An 18888-nucleotide genomic window follows, 5' to 3' on the forward strand; every position below is an offset into this window, starting at 1 on the left:
TCTTTGATGTGGTCTACTGCGGTAATTAGCAGAGAAAGGGAATTAAACCTTGGAATTGTTCTACCGGAGGCAGGTGACGGACGCCTGGAATTGTCCCAGGAGAAACAGGAGTGACCCATGGCCTCAACGGCTTCTCCTGTCCCTCTACCCTCTGCCCTCGCCCCCCGTGGGGACCTCAGTGAGGCAAATACCTCAAAACACATCCAGATGAGCCCCTCCAGCCATTGGAATAGTTGAGTTTCCTGGGATTTTATTATGGGAAGTCATTTGGAGTGATAAAATTCCAGCAGCTGGGACCTGCACAAACACTGACATTGCTGGCACAGAGCAAAGCCAGAGTTTGGGGTCCCACTTCAGGGGGGTGGAAACGGTGCTGTCAGAAATTTCTGCACCCAGAAATGGCTCAGGATCAAGAAAACCAGGATCCAAATTACAGAAATTCTCAGGGTGACAGCAGGAGGCACAGCATAGCCTCAAATCTTGTTCCTTCTTCAGAAATGACAGAGTTATGCCCAAAATGAGCAGAAATTCATCCTTTTGGTCCATATCCATGGAGATGCTGCTGTACAGGGGGGATGATGGATCTGGTACCTCTCCATCTCCATCACTTGAAGTGGTGGGGCCTGCCTGACCTCTGTTCTCTCCTGAGTGGGGGAACCAAACAAAAATCCCCATCAACCTTTTGCTGCTGTGGTGGGAACTCTCCCACAGCCACAAGGGATTCCTGTGGTGCCCCAGAAATTCCAGTCCCATCCCTGTTCCCCTGGGAATCTCCATGGTGGAGTCACAGAATATCCTGAGGTGGAAGGGACCACAAAGGATCATCAGAATTCAATTCCCAGCCTCGCACAGACACCCCATAAATCCCCCCTGTTCCTCCAGTGTGTAGCACCCAATAAAATGAGGCTCCTCAGCCCCTTCTGGTGTTGGTCACCAGCGGCATCTCCCGGCTGGAGTGGAGGGTGGCAACCTCGAGAATCCTTCTGGAGCCCCAGAAGGAATTCAACCATGGGAATTCAACCACAGGAGCCGAGCTCACGTGTGGGACCTGCTGTGGATGCAGGGCAGCCGAGGAAGTGATGCACGGGAGAGGCATCGTCCACATCCCAGTGAGTCAGGACAAGTGGGATGGAGGAGGAGAGTCTGTTTGGTAAATAAACCTATCACCATTCCTTTGGATGCCTCACTTCCCACTCAGGAAAAGCGGTATAAAAGTTGGTGGATCTCAGGGTGCTTCATTCCTCAGCTTTGCCTTGAGGTGTCCGTGGTCAGAGCCGCCAAGGGTAAGTCCATGCCTGCCCAAGGGAGGGATTCTTCTCTTCCTTTCCTGCTTCCAAAATGCAAAAGTTTTGGTGAATAATATCTGCAAGGGCGGGGAAGTTGCTGGGGTGAATTTAAATGTCTTGTGGATGCCTTGGTCCCACCAGACCAAGCAGAAGCAGGATCAGCCCGTGCTGCTGAAAGTTGTCTCTCATCAGTATAGAGATGGACATGGAATGGCTTTGGGATAAGGAGGTGGGACAACTTTGGGATAAAAATCTTTAAAAGATGATGCTGACCACTACAAAGTGGCGTTGGGCAGGAGTGGGGCCACAAGCCTCGTGAGAACTGGTGGCTGCCCTGGAGTAAAAAGCTTTTCCTTGCAGGATCACTGCTGCAAGATGTGCTCCAGACAAAGCGGGTGTCACGGCTGCGGCTGCTGCTGCTGCTGCCGGGGCAGCCAACAGTCCCAGGGCTCCTCAGGCGGGGGAGGAGGCGGATCCTGCTGCGGTGGAGGATCCTCCGGAGGATCAGCCCAGAAGATCATTGTCAGCTCTGGCGGCGGAGGAGGAGGAGGAGGAGGCTCCTCTGGATGCTGCGGAGGGGGATCCGGTGGCGGTTCCTCAAAGAGCATGATGGGAGGAGGAGGAGGAGGATGCTGTGGCGGAGGCTCCAGTGGTGGCTCCTCAAAGAGCATGATGGGAGGAGGAGGAGGAGGTGGAGGATGCTGCGGTGGTGGATCTAGTGGTGGATCTTCTGGGATGAAGATCATAATGGGAGGTGGAGGCGGTGGAGGTGGTGGATGCTGCGGTGGCGGATCTAGTGGCGGTTCCTCAAAGAGCATGATGGGAGGTGGAGGCGGTGGAGGTGGTGGATGCTGTGGTGGCGGATCTAGTGGCGGTTCCTCAAAGAGCATGATGGGAGGTGGAGGTGGTGGAGGTGGTGGATGCTGCGGTGGAGGATCCAGTGGTGGCTCCTCAAAGAGCATGATGGGTGGTGGAGGTGGTGGATGCTGTGGTGGAGGATCTGGTGGTGGCTCTTCTGGGATGAAGGTCATCATGGGAGGTGGAGGTGGTGGAGGTGGTGGATGCTGCGGTGGTGGATCTGGTGGTGGCTCCTCAAAGAGCATGATGGGAGGTGGAGGTGGTGGATGCTGTGGTGGCGGATCTAGTGGCGGTTCCTCAAAGAGCATGATGGGAGGTGGAGGTGGTGGAGGTGGTGGATGCTGCGGTGGAGGATCCAGTGGTGGCTCCTCAAAGAGCATGATGGGTGGTGGAGGTGGTGGATGCTGTGGTGGAGGATCTGGTGGTGGCTCTTCTGGGATGAAGGTCATCATGGGAGGTGGAGGTGGTGGAGGTGGTGGATGCTGCGGTGGTGGATCTGGTGGTGGCTCCTCAAAGAGCATGATGGGCGGTGGAGGCGGTGGAGGATCCGGTGGATGCTGCGGTGGAGGATCTGGCGGTGGCAGTGGGGGATCAGCCCAGAAGATCATCATCAGCTCTGGTGGTGGAGGAGGAGGAGGAGGCTCCTCTGGATGCTGCGGTGGAGGATCCAGTGGTGGCTCTTCAGGAGGGAAGATCATCATGGGAGGTGGAGGCGGTGGTGGATCCTCTGGATGCTGCGGTGGCGGATCCGGTGGTGGCTCCTCAGGCCAGACCATCATCATCAGCTCTGGAGGTGGCGGTGGAGGCTCCTCGCAGCAGAAATGTCCCGTTGTCATCCCCAGCGTGGTGTCCCACCAGACCAAGCAGAGCTCCAGCTGGCCCTGCCAGCAGAAGTAACACTCTGGCTCCCATCAGGAACGGCCAAGTCTTTGCCCTCCAAGTTTTTCCCCAGCACGTCCCCATCCCTTTTGTTCCCTTGGTGCTGCATCCCTGTGCTGTGAACTCCCAGGTGGCTCCTCTGTGCCATGAATGTGACGGGAAATAAAGATTTCTGTGCACGGACAGAACTGGTTTGTGAGGTTCTATTCTCCTTTGTGGGTTTTCTTCCCAAAAAAAAAAAAAAAAGAGTAAAACATCCACGACATTCTGCTGGGAAATGTCCTCCACCCTCCAGTGCTAGAGCAGATCTTTCCTATATCCAACATAATTTTCCCCTCTTTCATCCTGATCCCATTCCCTGTGTCCTGTCCCTGCCGTTCCTGAGGAAAAGTCCCTCTCCAGCTTCCCTGGAGCTCCTACAGATCCTGCAGGGGCTCTGAGGTCTTCAGGCTGATTATTCCCAACCTCCTCTCCTCCAGTCTGAACATTCCCAACCTTCCCAGTCTGGCTACATAGAGGAGGGGGTCCTCTTATCAATGTCATGGCCTCCTCTGGACTTGCTCCAACAATTCCATGTCCTTCTTATGCTGAGGACACCAGAACTGGATGCAGCATTCGCAGTGGGATCTCACCAGAGCAGAAAAACCCCTCCCTCACCGTCCTGACTGCTCTTCTTTGGATGCAGCCCACAGACAGTTGGCATTCCTATCAAATCAGGAAAATCCTCTCAAAAGAAGACTCCCAAAGTCCTCTTTGGAACTGGTGGGATTAGTCTTGAATCCAGCAAATTTTAAGTCCAGAGGGTTTTTGTTCACCTCACAAACACACCTGGTAGGGAGGAAACAAAATCAGGAATTAGTGGGATCATCGGCCGTGAAACTCTTGAGGGATCACAACTGACAGATTCCTGCCTTTTGGAGAAAAATGGAGAGTTCTTCTCCAGGATTGTGCCCCACATCGTCAGCATCACTGTGCCTGAGGGAATCTGGTGGGAAAAGGGATCCAGGGTAGGATCTGGCCAGGGATTTGTCCTCCTTCATATCAACCACCACCGAGGTGTTTGTGGTGAGGAGATGAAGAGGCACCATGATCTGCCAGCCCTTCCTGATGGCTCCAGAACAGCAGGGAAAAGACCCCAGCAGAGATCACAAAACTGATATTGTGACCCTGAAGCATTTTACATCCCCATTTCCCTTCACCCAACACAGGCATCCAAACTTCTCCCTAACCTGGAGAGGTTGTGGCAGTGCCAAACCTGTGCTCCAGCCACGCCTTTCCTACACCTTTGGCAAAAAAATCCATGGGATACTGAAACTCTTGAGGGATCACGACTGGCAAATACCTGCCTTTTAGAAAAAAATGGAGAGTTCTTCTCCATGATCACGCCCTACATTGTCAGCATCACTGTGCATGAGGGAATCTGGTGGGAAAAGGGATCCAGGGTAGGATTTGGCCAGGGATTTGTCTTCTCTTGTATCAACCACCAACGAGGTGTTTGCGGTGAGGAGATGAAGAGGCACCATGACCTGCCAGCCCTTCTCAAAGGTTCCAGGACTCCAGGAAAAAGGGCCCAGCAGAGCATCACAAAACTGAGAACGTGGCCTTGAAGCATTTTACATCCCCATTTCCTTCACCCAACACAGGCATACAAACTTCTCCCTAACCTGGAGAGGTTGTGGCAGTGCCAACCCTGTACTCCAGCCACGCTATTCCTACAGCTCTGGCAAACAAATCCATGTGCTACAGATCCAGTGCTTCCACGGGTCCCACCCTGGCCTCTCCACACTCTGTGATCTGCAGGAGCTCCTCTTACCACCCCTCCAAAAACATCCACGGCCTTTCCACATCCCTGGGTCAGGAGGGGCTGCTCACACTGGGTGTCCCTCTGTGCCAATGAGCTGCTAATCCTGAGTCTGGCTAATCCCAAATCCTAATCTGGGCAAGTCCCTGCAGGTTGGAAGGCACAGAAGGGATCAAGGTGTTGAGATGCTCAGGAGTACAACACCCACACGCCGGAGCTGGGAGCCAGAACAGCGGTGACACCTCAGATCTGGAGATGAGAACAGAGATAAGGCCATGGGAGGGACTCCAAAGCTGAACGAAGGAAGCCCCTGCACGTGTGTCCCTGCTGCTGGTGGCCCTGTCCCCATCCCAAGGGTGTCATGTGTGAGTGTTCAAAGTCACGTTCGTGGTGATGACAGCCAGGACCTGCTGCTGCTGTCACTTGTCCCCACAGCCAGAACCTCTATTAATCCTTCCTCTACTCAATGTCCCGGGAGGGCGGATGCTGCTGTCAGGCTCCAAACACGCGTGACACAGAGCTGGTGCTGGGACAGCTGTGCTGACAAACTGTCATCCTCCAGCAGGGAACACATCCAGGTGACTCCCCTGCTCAGGTGTGGGAGGGGTGGCCACCAAAACCCTCAGAAATGGGTCCTGTTGAGGTAGAGGAGGTGTTTAATGTCCTGGAGTTCAAGGGTCAGGTCTTGATGGCCTTCAAGTGCAACTTTGGATTCCAAGGATGGAGGAAGTTGGAACCTTGGAAGGATTCCAAGGTTTTCCCCACTCCAGCCTGGAGACTGAGACACCTGGAAGCTGGAGCTGAGCACAGACCTCCGTGAAACTCCAACAGCCGCTTCCACCTTGGGGTCACAAAAGACTGGAGGAAAATGTCCCCTTTGTCACTGTCACGTCCTCTGACACAGATCTGGGCAGCTCCAAAGAAGGGAATTCTGTTGGGGTGGCACCTCTTGCCTTTTCCAGCAGGATGGATGTGCTCCTGCTCCCCGTCTTGCCAGTCTTTGAGGGAATTCTCCAAAATTCTCTGTAACTCTGCTCAAGCACATCCTTCATCCTTGTCCTTCCGTCACTATCTGGCTCCAACTCACTCCACTTGGCATCTGCTCAGTCCCCACTCTGTCCTGAGCACCCAGAGAGCTCCATCCCAGCAGAAACACATCAGGGCCCCCCAAAACAGACCCCGAGATGCCATTTGCCCCAAAAACTCAGAGCGAGGCTCCCGGAAGGGAATCATTAGGCGGAATTAGTGGCTGCGATACAGAACGGGGCCGATGTGCCTCCTTCGCATCTCCTCTGCTGCAGGTGAGTCAAGGAAGGAGGCAGCTGAGGCCAAGTTCTGTCAATAAATCTCTCAGCATTCCTTAGGGTGTCTCACTTCCCTCGGGAGCACAGTGGAGCTGGTATAAAAGCTCAGCCATCCCAGGGCTCCTCATTCAACCCACGCCGAGCATCACCACATTCCCACCAGCACTGAAGGTAAGCCCGTGGATACGGAAACTTCTGAAACCTCTACACAGGGAGATCCCTCCACCAGTTTGTCTTTGGGTGTTCTTGGAAATGTGATGGCTCCAAAATCAACTGGAGGTGCCAACAGAGCTCCCTTCCTTAGACAGGGGTGTTGCAGGTGGAGCTCTGAAAGCTGAACTTTGAGCTGCTGAGTCAGTGTGAGACATCCAGAAGGATCCACACCATTTTTGAGGCATGTCAGAGCATGTGATCAAACCTCGGGAAGTGTTTCCAATTTCCCCGCACGCAGAGGGTTCCTGGAACTGTTGTGACCTGCAGAGATCTCCCTGGGATGTCAGGGCAGGTCTTAGGGTGGGAATGTCAAGTAGGGCTGCAGAAGATGGGACAAGTCCTGGGAATTCTTCCTTCCTGAACTGGGCAGGCTCAGCTGCATGTCCAAGGTTCTCCTTTCTGACAGCTCCGTTCCTTGCAGGGTCACTGCTCCAAGATGTGCTCCAGACAAAGCTCCGGAGGCTGCCATGGGATGTCCTCCCAGTCCAGTGGGTGCCACAGCCAGGGCTCTGGTTGCCACAGCTCCTCCAGTTACCAATCCCAAGGCTCCTCCTGCTGCGGGGGCGGAGAGGGCTCCGGCAAAGTCATCATCAGCTCTGGTGGTGGAGGAGGCGGATCCTGCTGCAGTGGGGGATCCTCTGGATATGGGATGGGAGGGGGATATGGTGGTGGATCTTCAGGATCGAAGAGCATCATTGTAGGTGGAGGTAGTGGAGGTTCCTCTGGATGCTGTAGTGGGGGCAGCTATGGAATGGGTGGAGGATATGGTGGATCTTCAGGATCAAAGACCATCATTGGAGGGGGAAGCAGTGGAGGTTCCTCTGGATGTTGCAGTGGAGGATCCAGCTATGGGATGGGTGGAGGATATGGTGGATCTTCAGGATCAAAGAGCATCATAGTAGGCGGAGGTAGTGGAGGTTCCTCTGGATGTTGCAGTGGAGGATCCAGCTATGGGATGGGTGGAGGATATGGTGGATCTTCAGGATCAAAGACCATCATTGGAGGGGGAAGCAGTGGAGGTTCCTCTGGATGCTGCAGTGGAGGATCCAGCTATGGGATGGGCGGAGGGTACGGTGGTGGATCCTCAGGATCAAAAACCATCATTGTAGGTGGAGGTAGTGGAGGTTCCTCTGGATACTGTGGTGGAGGATCCAGCTATGGAATGGGTGGAGGATATGGTGGATCTTCAGGATCAAAGACCATCATTGGAGGGGGGAGCAGTGGAGGTTCCTCTGGATGCTGCAGTGGAGGATCCAGCTATGGAATGGGTGGAGGATATGGTGGATCTTCAGGATCAAAGACCATCATTGGAGGGGGAAGCAGTGGAGGTTCCTCTGGATGCTGCAGTGGAGGATCCAGCTATGGAATGGGTGGAGGATATGGTGGATCTTCAGGATCAAAGACCATCATTGTAGGTGGAGGTTCCTCTGGATACTGTGGTGGAGGATCTTCAGGCTATGGCATGGGAGGAGGGTACAGTGGTGGCTCCTCAGGAGGGCAGACCATCATTGGAGGTGGAGAATATGGTGGATCCTCTGGATGCTGCAGTGGAGGATCCAGCTATGGGATGGGAGGAGGATACGGCGGTGGCTCCTCAGGCCAGACCATCATCATCAGCTCTGGAGGTGGCAGCGGAGGCTCCTCGCAGCAGAAATGTCCCATTGTCATCCCCAGCGTGGTGTCCCACCAGAGCAAGCAGAGCTCCTATTGGCCCTATGGCCAGCAGAAGTAACAACCTCAGCCAGCTCCAGTTCTGAGTCTCTTCCATGGCTCCTCCTTGCCTCCAGTCCTGGAACTGCTGCCTGGTCCTTCCCAGCATGTTCTCTCCTGTCCCTGTTCCCTGGACCCTCATGTGATATCTCCAGGATTGCCCTGCTGTGCCCTGCTCCTGGTGTTGTGGTTTGATAATGTTCTGCCACTTTTTACACCCAATAAATGTTACAATTGCTCAAACCTGTCCTTTTTTTGGGAGTTTATTTCTTCCTTGCACCACCAACCCACACTTCGTGGTCTTGGGATGTGGAAATGTCTCTGATGAGATGTTTCACTCCAAAGCCACCTGGTTTATTGTCTCAGAGGTTTTGCACCTTCATTTTCCACCTGGACTCTGTGAGGGAGGAACAGAAGACCCCAAAATTCAAAGGAACCACAGCATCAACACCTTTTTGTGCACGCCCTCTGTGTCCTCTGAGGTGCCAGCACACAATGACCACCTCTGTGGACCTGATGGGAGATGTGACCAGGCCCACCAGGCTTGGTGAGGAAGAGCAGGGATTGGGGATGACCCAAGAGCAGCAGGTGGGCAATAAAACATCCATGTAAACATCCACAGCTTTGCCATCCTCTCTTTTCCTCCAGCAAGCTGAGGAAACACCCTCAGGCTGTGCCAGAGGAGGCTCAGGGTGGACACCAGGAGGAATTTCCTCATGGAAACATGGTCAGGTCTTGGATGGGGCTGCCCAGGGAGGTTTGGAGCCCCCATCCCTGGAAGTGTTCAAGGAAGGAGCAAGCCTTGGAGGTTTGGAGTCCCCACCCCTGGAGGTGCCCAAGGAAAGACTGGACAGGGCACTCAGTGCTCTGGGTTGGCTGACAAAGCAGGGGCAGGCTGGAATTGATGGTCTGGGAGGGCTTTTCCAACCTCAAGGATTCTGGAATTCCATGATCTGTACCCAGAGGGAAGCCTCACCTTCAAACCAGCCAACCCTGCCCCAGGCCAGGAAGGCGGGAATAAAACCAGCATCAAATCCCTCAGGCTGCTGCAAATCTTCCTCCCGGCCTCAAAAATCCCCCTCTCCCCATGCTTTGCACCCTGTCCTGGCAGCCCCACAGCCCCACACATGGATTTCTGCCTGGGGATGGGATTTTGGCCAAAACTGGGGCTTTTTGTCACCACAGCAGAATTTTCTGAAGCCGGTTCAGCCTCCAGGAGTTGCTATGTGGCCCCACTGCTGTTTCCAAACCAGAGGAAGGAGACGAAAAAGAAGGAAGGAAGGGATGTGCAGGCATAATCCTTCATTAAAGTGTAATCCAGCCAGGCTGGGTTTAAGCATGCGTACATTCACACCTCCGAAAATTCTGCCTTTTTTAAGCTCTCTTTGAGCACTCTTGCAAAATTCCCACTTCGGGCATCAATCACTTTGAACGAACTTCTGGCTCATATGCAAATGTTTTCCTCGGAAAAAAAAGTTCCCCCTGGAGCCACCTGGGAGGGATCAGGTTGTCACCAGAGCTTTGGGAGCTGTTCCTCCCCACTGTCCTTGCTCTCGATGTGCGTTTTCGTACACCCACATCCCCACCCACCTCTCCTGGGGTTGGGGGCCAGAGGATTCCTGTATAGCCCAGGGCAGGGGCGCAGGAATGGGCTCGTTACACAGAAGTAACAATTACAGTGGCGAAATGAGCGGTGTGAAGGGAGATATGGATCGGGAGTCAAAGCAAACACTGGAATCGCAGTTTGGTAAATAAATCCTTCTCATTCCCGAGGGTGTCTCACTTCCCTTACATGTTAAACGCCATATAAATGTTCCCGAGGCTGTTAAGGCGTCTCATTCAGTTGACCTTTACCTTCTAAATGTGTTTCCGATGGCTGAAGAGGGTAAGTCTCTTTTTTTTCTGGGATTTTATCCTTTCCTAGTCATGGGATGAGGCTGATTTGATACCTTGGCTTGTGCTGGAAGCAGGACCCATCTGCCTGAGCCAAATCCTTGGGATTTGGGTGAGCTCCAGCTCCATTTTGGGTCCAATCCCTGCAGAGAAAGGTGAAATCAAGGCACCAGAGCAGGATGCAGAGAGATGAGCAGGGTAAAAAGCCAAGATGTGTCTGTGGTGGGGTCGGCACGTGGGCACAGCACAACCTTGGTGGGTTTGAATGTACAGGACATATTTTTATATTATTTAATAATAGCTGGACCTCAGAACGGCCATGAGCCTCTGTGGCTGGGCCAGTCACCTTCTATAAAAGAATTTTGGGGCTGCAGTAACAGACCCAGGGTAGAAACCTTGATCCATCAAACAACAACTGAGGAACAGAAGCAAGGATGATCCTCAATGTTTTTGCAGTTCTGTGGATGTAAAAATGAGTGGGGGAAACCATGGCAGTTACGAGAGGGGAAAATAATGCATTTCAGATTTTATATTTCAGCTTTTGGACTCAGAACATATTTTAGCTTTTGGATTCAGTGGAATTAAAGGTAGAAAGAGGAAAGCTATCCCAGGAAGAGCCCAGATATCCTTGGATTTGGGGCTTGGAGCAAACTGATCTAGCAGAAGGTGTCCATGCCCATGGTAGGGGGTGACACTGGATGAGCTTTAAGGTCCTTTCCAACCCAAACCACTCCACAATTCCATGATTCTCTACCAGCTCAGTTTCAAAGTCTGGAACTGCCACATTGCCTGGCAGGTCCCCACCTGCCTTGGCGCCAGCAAAAATAAAAACCCTGCAAGTTTGGGAGTGTTTTCCTTCCCTCTTCCAGCTTCACCACTGGGGTGTTTTCCTTTCCTCTTCCAATTTTACCACCAGGGATGTTTTCCTTTCCTCTTCCAGCTCTACCACTGGGGTATTTTATTTTCATCTTCCAGCTTCACCACTGGGGGTGTTTGTTTTCCTTTCCTCTTCCAGCTTTTCCACCGGGTGTATTTTCCTTTCCTCTCCCAGTTTTACCATCAGGGATGTTTTCCTTTCCGCTTCCAGCTCTACCACTGTCTGCGGCGCAAATGGTCACGGCGGAACCGCGGCTACAGCCGGGAAATCTCCCTGAGCCACCACGGCTTCTGCTCGGGCGCCTTCACCAACCGCCACGGCCGCGCCTCCTTCTCGTGTGGCGGGGACAGTTCCGTCACCTACAGCCGGAGACCCTCATCCTGCCCGCCCCTGCCAGCGCCAGCCCCCTACAGCATCTCAGGGAGGTTCTCGTGTGACACCGACGGGTCCCTCGTGGTCAGCAGTGGGGACTGTGGGGTCACATCTAGCTGGGACCCCGTGGTGAGGACAGTCCCGGTTTATGGCTCTGGAATGGGGATGGAGTACGGTGGTGAGGATGTGGGGTCAGTTATCAGCAGTGCAGGGGGAGGTGGAGGATCCATTTACCATGGAGGGAGTTCGGGAGTGGTGGAGGGAGCAGGGGCTGGGTATGGATACTCTGCACCCCTGAGTGGCACCCTAAGCACTGGGGGGGTCTCTGAGGGATCAGGGTACTACGGAGGAGGGTATGGATATGGGACATATGGGACATATGGGACATATGGAACATATGGAACTGGGATGTTGCCCGGGCCAGAGATCAGCCCTGCAGGCGCAGGATGTGCCCAGGTGGTGCAGCAGAAATGCCCTGTGGTCATCCCCACCATCAAGAGCGAGCAGTGCAAGCAGAGCACCCACTGGCCACCCATCCAGAAGAAATGAGTGGCCCAGCCTCTCCCACATCCCAAAAGTGTCCTTGGATATGCCAAAGTGGAATTTTGCCCCCCTCAATGGTGCCATTACATCAGAGAGCTCCGCATTCTTCACGTAGGGCTGTGCTGACAAAATTCCCCAGGAGTTGCTGGAAAAAGGGGTTTGTGCTGTGGTGATGGGAAAAGGTTCTTTTCTCCATCTCCTCTAGATCAAGGGTTGGAAAATAAAATTTCACGGTCTGTGGGTAATTTCATTATTGGGATGGTTTTTTTCATTTCTGGCTCCTTCACTCAAAATGCAAGTGGGTCCCTCAAGGAATCTCCACAACACAAAGGACATTTTTCATGTGTATTTTACACCAAATTTAAATGTAAATTTTATGTTAATACAATAAAAATACATCACTTTCAACCAGGGGAGTTCAGGTGGTGCCAGCCTCTTCCCAAGTGATGTCCAATGACAGGATAAGGGTAAACCAAACCCCAATTCCACCTCAGTATGAGGGAGGATTTATTTCCACAGAGAAGGCAGAGGAAGGAGTGGGGTCTCCCCTTGCAGAGACATCCCAACCCCACCTGGAAGATCTCAGGAGAGATTTCCTGCTTCCTCAGGAGATCTCCCTCCCAACCCCAACTACTCCAGAATTTTGGGATTCTGCTCTTAATTCTGGGATCCTGGCTCTTTCTGGAGTTGCTCTTCCCACCCCACAGAGCCCCCTACGAGCCTCATTGAGGAGATCTGCCAATCTCCTGGGGGATTTCCGACTGATTATTATTTACAGCGTGACCTGGCAGTGAAAGGTTGTTTACCTGGCTCCTGCCCCGATGGCGAAACTCCAAGCACGTAGAACCTCGTGCATGAGGCAACTCCGAGGAGGTCCTTGGCTTCCTCCCCATAACCTGTTCATGGCATTTTTTTTGATAGGATCAGGCCCTAAATTAAGCACGGGGAGAGGACGGTTCCAGCACTGGTTGGGACGTGGGGTTTGCCCAACTTTTAATCTTCTCTTGTTTGACTCATCCAAATACTTGTTAGGAAGGGGTGGGGGGAAAACCACCCGTAGATCTGGGTCCATTTAAAAGTGAGACATAAAATCACATTGTTGGTTTTTTACCTTTCTGCTTTCACCCACCTGGGGGGATTTTGACTTTTTCAACTCAATAAAAATCCAGAAAATTTTGCCCTGAAACACCAAAGACCCAAATCCTCTGAGCTCTAAACCCATGTTTGATGCCACGGGATCCTTCACATGTAAAGTGTCCTAAGATCATCATGTGGGGACAATTATGCAAGATTTTGTCACCAGCCCTATTAAATTCCATTCTAAAATTAGGCAGCATTATCATTTATTTGCTTTTATTTCTATTTCTAAAGTCTACCACTCCATTATTGATATTTCTGTGGGTTTTCTTCCTTCATTAAGGGAAGCAAAAAAACTCTGAAAGCTCAAATAAATTTCCAGAGAATTCCACAAAACCAAGCCCGGAGCCTTCAAATATTTGTGCTTATCCAAGTGACCAAAAACCACCTCAAAAGTTCAGTCCATCCCAAAAGAGAGAAAACTTGAAAATCACGTTTTTTCCTCCCTGGTTCTGGAGACTGCTATCAAAGAGCACTCCCAAAGTTTGGATGGTTCAATATTTAATAAACCCAGGGTGCACAGGTTTGCACCCAAGGCTGGACACGAGGAGCCGGAGATGATCTGCCCTCCGCAGAGCTCAGCTCCAGCCTGAGGCTGGGAGGAGTCCCAGGCTGGGTTTTATCCTTTTGCACAGCGAGGTTTCCTCCCCTCTCCTTGCACAACAGGGCAGGGACGAGTCATCCTGTGAGGAACCATGATAACACAGGAGTCATCCCAAAGCCTGATAACACCTCATTCCCGACTCTGATAAACCAGGACTCATCCCAAACTCTGATAAGCCAGGACTCATCCCGAGCCTGTCTGTGCTTGTCAAACCAAGCCCCTCTCCTGTAGCTGTTGGTAAACAGGATGAGCAGTAAACACAACTCTGGCTTCTGGATGAAAGTCTCCAACTGGCGCCTCTGGAGAGAAACTCCAGGAATTGTTTCAGTGATAGCAAACAGAGCCACCCCTCGGCTCTGCCCAACAAAACTCTGCCACCCTTCGGCCTCAGGGCATCTCTGCCCAGCCAAACCTCGTGGCTCCATGAGGGATTTCAGGTGGGAAGTGAGTGAGAACACATAAGGAGTCCTGCTGGAATTCCATGATGGGGAGGGGAAATGAGAAGTTGGGGAGGTTGCGAAGCTGTGGTTGCATCCAGGATTGCACCACCCCAGTGCTCTGCACCCAGGTGCTCCCATCCCGCCCCAGGGAAGAGCTGGTAGAGCTCAGGATGCGTGGGAAGCTCGGACGTGTGGTCTCTGACCCAGCATTTTACTCACAGCTTACTCACGGGTGCAAGGTTTGCACAAGTGGCTTCCGTTGGCGCCGGTTTCCCATTGTTGCTCCAGAGCCTGGCAAATAAAATGGAGTAAAATATGAGAAAAAATGGAAAATTTCAATGAGGAATTCTGTGTGGGGCATCTTGGGGCTGACCAGGAAAAACATCAGCAAAGAAAATCGGTGGTGACTGTGTCAGTGATGGTGGAATGGCCGTAAAACCAGGTGGGATAGAAACTACAGGAGTAGATGTCCAGGTAGATGGACACAGGTGGGAAATCACAGAACCATGGAACTACAGAAGCTCAGAATCCCTGATCTCACAATCACAGAATCCCAGAACAGCAGGGGAACAGGGTCACCTGGAGCAGGTGACACAAGGACAGGTCCAGGAGGGTCTGGAATGACCCCAGGCACTCCAGCTGTTCCAGGGGAGAAGTTCTCCCTCATGTTGAGGAAATCTTGTTACATTTTTGGGAAATTCGCAGGTAGAAGCCAACACTTCCAGCAGCAGCCCGTGCCACCAGATGGGTTTGCCTGGTCACCTCCCAACCTGAGCCTCCCACAGTGGCCACAGACTTCACCATCCTGATTTTGTTCCTTTGGGAAATGACCCCACCAGAGAAGGGACCCTCAGCTCTTTTCTGGTACCTGCAGGAGCCTCACAGGCTGAAAACTTTAAAGATGTTTTCCAAGCATGTTCAACCAAGACTTTCTAAGAATTTACCATTTTTCATGGCGACAACCTGAGAATGGTGGTTTTTCTCCACAAGAACCCCAAGATTTTCTCCTGCTGAGACCAGTCGGGGAGGACGGGGCACCGGGACCTCTCCTTCCTGCCAGACTCCAGGTGAGAGGTTTCGGGAGGACAGGAACCCCAAAACTCACCACCTTTGCCACCTGTTTTGCAACCTAAAATTCATCGTGCCGTGAGGGTGAGCCAGCCCCGGCCGCCCACACGGTTTTCACTCCGAGCCCGCCAGGGGCAGGGCACAATTAAAGCTGTGTAAGACGAGGAAGACAATCCAGAGTCTGACAAGTCAATCAAAGAAATCGGGTGGAAGGAGCTTTTGAAGGTGATGGGTAATTAGGGGTGGGGCTGTTTTGTAAATACCTTGGTCATTTTTTCCCCTCAGGGGGTTATTGCATTTTCAGGAAGGGACTTGGGAACTGTATAAAAGTCCTTGGAGGGGAGAGCAACTCATTCACTCAGCTCCACTCCTCTTCCAGAGCCTTCACAGCCCAGGTGAGTGCCTGCTAAGCTTTAATTCCAAGGAGAATTCCCTGCACTGAGATGAGCTTTGCTCTGGGGACATTTCCTGGGGTTACTGAGAGCCAAATCCTTGTGATTTGTGATCCCAAAAATTAGGACTGCCTGTGCTGAGAAGGAAAATTTATTACCTGTAGTTATGATTGGATTGTTCTGGGGCTTTCCAGCATCCAAAGGACAAACTGGAAATAAATAAAGGCAAAGAATGGGGATTTTGGGATGAATGAGAGACAGCAGGCTGATTTTTCATAAGAAACCTTGGGGTTAAGATGGGAATTTTAATTACTTTTATAAGCCTGACTGCTTTAATAAGCTCCTTTGGATAACATTCAGGAGATGAAAGTATTAAAATTTCTTCCTTGAAGTATTGAAATTTCTTCCTTGAAGAAATTTAGGAAAGGACAGAGAAGGAGGATTTAAACTGTGAGAGGAAGGAGCAGCAGGATCCTCTTCCAGCTCAGCATCCTGGATGATTTTTGCCTCCCTGAAATCCCAGCAATCCTCGGCAGGGTTGGGATGTGCACAGAGGATTTTCCTCATGCTCAGGAAATTTGGCCTGGAGAGAGCAAAGGACACAAGGAGGGAGGAAAGCTGAGGAAATTGTCTTTATTTTGAGCACCTGCCTTTGGAAGTGAATTTTTCCAGGGCTTTGCCACCAGTCCTGGCCTCTCTAGGCTACGAGAATTTGGGATTTTTGCCAAGATGCCTCTTGCTGCTGCAGGATCTCCCAGCATCACACAGGGTATCTGCTCCTCCAGGAGCATCCCGGGATGCAGCCAAGGAAGAGCGAGGAAATGGCTCAAAAAATAGCAGGGAAATGGCTCAAAGGAGAGCAGGGAAATGGCTCAAAGAAGAAGACAGAAATGGCTCAAGGAATAACAGGGAAATGGCTCAAAAATAGCAGGGAGGTGGCTCAAGAAATAGGAGGGAAATGGCTCAAGGAAGAAGACAGAAATGGCTCAAGGAATAACAGGAAAATGGCTCAAAAAATAGCAGGGAAATGGTTGAAAAAATGACAGGGAAATGGCTCAAGGAAGAAGAGGGAAATGGCTCATTGGGGCCCAGCAGAATAAGAGGCCCAGGCTGCTGTGGGGTCTCATGGGGGTGTTCAGATGGTCCAGTCTGATCCAGCACTGCGGGAACAAACCCCCAAACTGGGGGAACTGGGTGGGCAGAAAGGCAAATCCTACTGGGGCATCTGAGATTGATGTAAACCATTCCCTCCTGGCCCCTAACACCAACTTCTCTCCTTCCCAGCTCGTCAACCTTCTCCCAGCCATCCCGAAGATGTGCTCCCGTGAGAACAGAGGCTGCCACAGCTCCGAGAGCTCCTCCTGCCACGGCGGCAGCTCCTCCTGCCACGACAGCGACCGCTCCTCCTGCCACGGCTCCGAGGGGCTGGTGTGCCACGAGGTGACCGCGGTGCCCGACGTCACCCCCGTGGTGGTGCTGACCCCTCAGTGCCCGGCGGGCACCGGGCAGGTGCCCCTGGCCCAGGTTCCATGCCAGCAGCAGCAGCAGCAGATCAAGCAGCCGGTGCAGTGGCCGCCGCAGCAGCAGCAGAAGTGAAGAAGCTCAGAGCTTCTCCCCTGTCCCTGAGCTTGGACAGGCCCTGCCTCATCCCTGCAGCCCTTTTCCCTCCTCCTGAGAACCCCTGAGTGGCATTAGTGCGGTGGAATTGGGATTTGTTCTTCGTTCCCTGCTCCCGTCTCCAGTAGCAAAGGTGTGATGTTGAATTAAAGCCTAAAAGCTCATCAAAACCTGCTGGCGTCCTGGTGTTTTTCCACTGCTTTTCCTTTATCTTTGGCATCGTTCCCCAGCCTGTCTGGGCTGAGGGGAGCTGCTTTCCACAGCTCCCTCCCCTTTCCCGTGGCATTCCAGAGGCTGGGGTGGCTCAGCCCTGCAAGTCCCCACACCTTGGGCACCTGCCAGGCTGATTTCAAAATCTGTCTGGGGCTGAAGGTGCAGCTCAGCCTCTCTGCAACCCCAGCCCTTGGCTGGGAGCCTCAGACCCTCATGGGAACGTTGTGAAGGGTTTGCAGTTTGTTTGTGGCTGGTGAACACAGTTCAGGCTCTGTCCTGGAAGTTTGGAAATCCCTGATCTCCATAAAGAGGAAGACACGAGCAGAGGAAGGACCACGTCGTGCTCAGTGTCCCTTCTGACCCCTCTGAAATGGAGAGTTTGGGGTTAGATTGGTCTTTGATGTGAGGGAACTCTCCCTGCTTTGAAAATTTGTGTTCCCTGGAGGAAACCCCAGAATCCCAGAGGAACTGAGGGTGGAAAACCTCTCCGAGACCTTTGAGTCCAACCTGTGCCTGATGCTCACCTTCTCACCCAGCTCAGGGCACTGAGGGTCACCTCCAGGTTTTCCCTGGACACCTCCAGGGATGGGCACTCCAAACCTCCCTTTCCGAGTCCCGACCACCCTTTCCAGGAGGAAATTCCTCCTGATGTCCCCCCTGAGAATCCTTTTCTCCCAGCTGAGCTCCTCCAGGAGTTCTCCAGACCCTTCCCCAGCTATGTTCCCTTCTCTGCCACACTCCAGCCCCTCAATGCCCCTCTTGAGTGAGAAAAAACCATTCCCATCCCCTCATGAAGTTTTAACTGACTTAAACCATTAAAGTTCTGATCCCCCCCTTGTAGATGTGAAGGGGAAAAAAGGAATTTTAGATCTGCAGTTGGATTTCTCACTGCACCTGATTTCTGTGTGGTTTGGGGCTCTGTGGGATGAGAGCAGAGCTGTGTGTAATGCACAAGACATTTAATTAGCCAAGGGTTCATGATGAACCTTTGAAAGGAATCAGAAAGGTGCTATTAACACTGGTTTTATTAGTGGTCTTAATTAAAATAACGAGGAGCCTCAATGCCAGGTGTGAGGTCAGTGATTGCACGGGCAGGGAATGAATGTCAGGGTTGGGAACAGGCTCCAGCCTGGCTTGGGGACATCCAGGGGTGCCAATCCCTGTTCCCCCTCACCCAGCCTGTGCCAACCCAGCCAGACCAGCGGCTCCAGGCTGGCTTTGGGTTCTGCCTTTGTGGGAAGGGCAGATAAAATCTCCCTGAATCCTTTCCAAGCAATCCAAGGTTTCACCTCCGCTCCCAGCTGAGCCGGAGCCATCCAGGCTGTGCCACTCCATGGAAGGAAAGATTTTTGGGAAGGGCCTGAGGAGCAGAGACAGGGAATCTCTCCCTGGAGAGCTGGAGTGGTGTTATCTGCACGCACATCTGCAGAGGGAAGCAGGAAAAGCTGCAGGAATCCAGCAGGAAATTGTCCCCACCTTCTCCTCCCACAGCAGCCAAGGTGCTGAACCCCTGCAGAGAAATTCCCCAGGGATAAAAAAATATAAAATATTTTTACAGGGATAAAACACTGCACTCCACCTTGCAGTGTTTGCAGCGGGCACAGGTGGGTCCAGGCAGAGCCAAGTCAGGTGTGCAAACATGGAAAATTCTCTGTAAATGCTCCAGAGCGTTGGTGAAACC

At 52.4% G+C, this 18888-nt stretch overlaps 2 protein-coding genes across 2 annotated transcripts; both read left to right on the forward strand.

Annotated features, from left to right (window-relative positions):
* Window positions 1-1661: 1661 nt before the first annotated feature.
* LOC128948869 (loricrin-like) lies at window positions 1662-3041 on the forward strand. Its single transcript, XM_054293631.1, has 2 exons — window positions 1662-2478; window positions 2539-3041. The coding sequence occupies exons 1-2, from the start codon at window positions 1662-1664 to the stop codon at window positions 3039-3041; spliced, it is 1320 nt and encodes a 439-aa protein (XP_054149606.1).
* A 3736-nt stretch (window positions 3042-6777) lies between these two features.
* LOC128948872 (loricrin-like) lies at window positions 6778-8073 on the forward strand. The gene is made up of 2 exons (XM_054293635.1): window positions 6778-7663; window positions 7757-8073. Exons 1-2 carry the CDS (start codon window positions 6778-6780, stop codon window positions 8071-8073), a joined length of 1203 nt encoding a protein of 400 aa, XP_054149610.1.
* The last annotated feature ends 10815 nt before the right edge of the window (window positions 8074-18888 follow it).

Source organism: Melozone crissalis, unplaced genomic scaffold (assembly GCF_028551555.1).
Source record: "Melozone crissalis strain CALT ecotype California unplaced genomic scaffold, PUWL_Pcris_2 ptg000161l_1, whole genome shotgun sequence".
NCBI classification, from domain to species: Eukaryota; Metazoa; Chordata; class Aves; order Passeriformes; family Passerellidae; genus Melozone; species Melozone crissalis.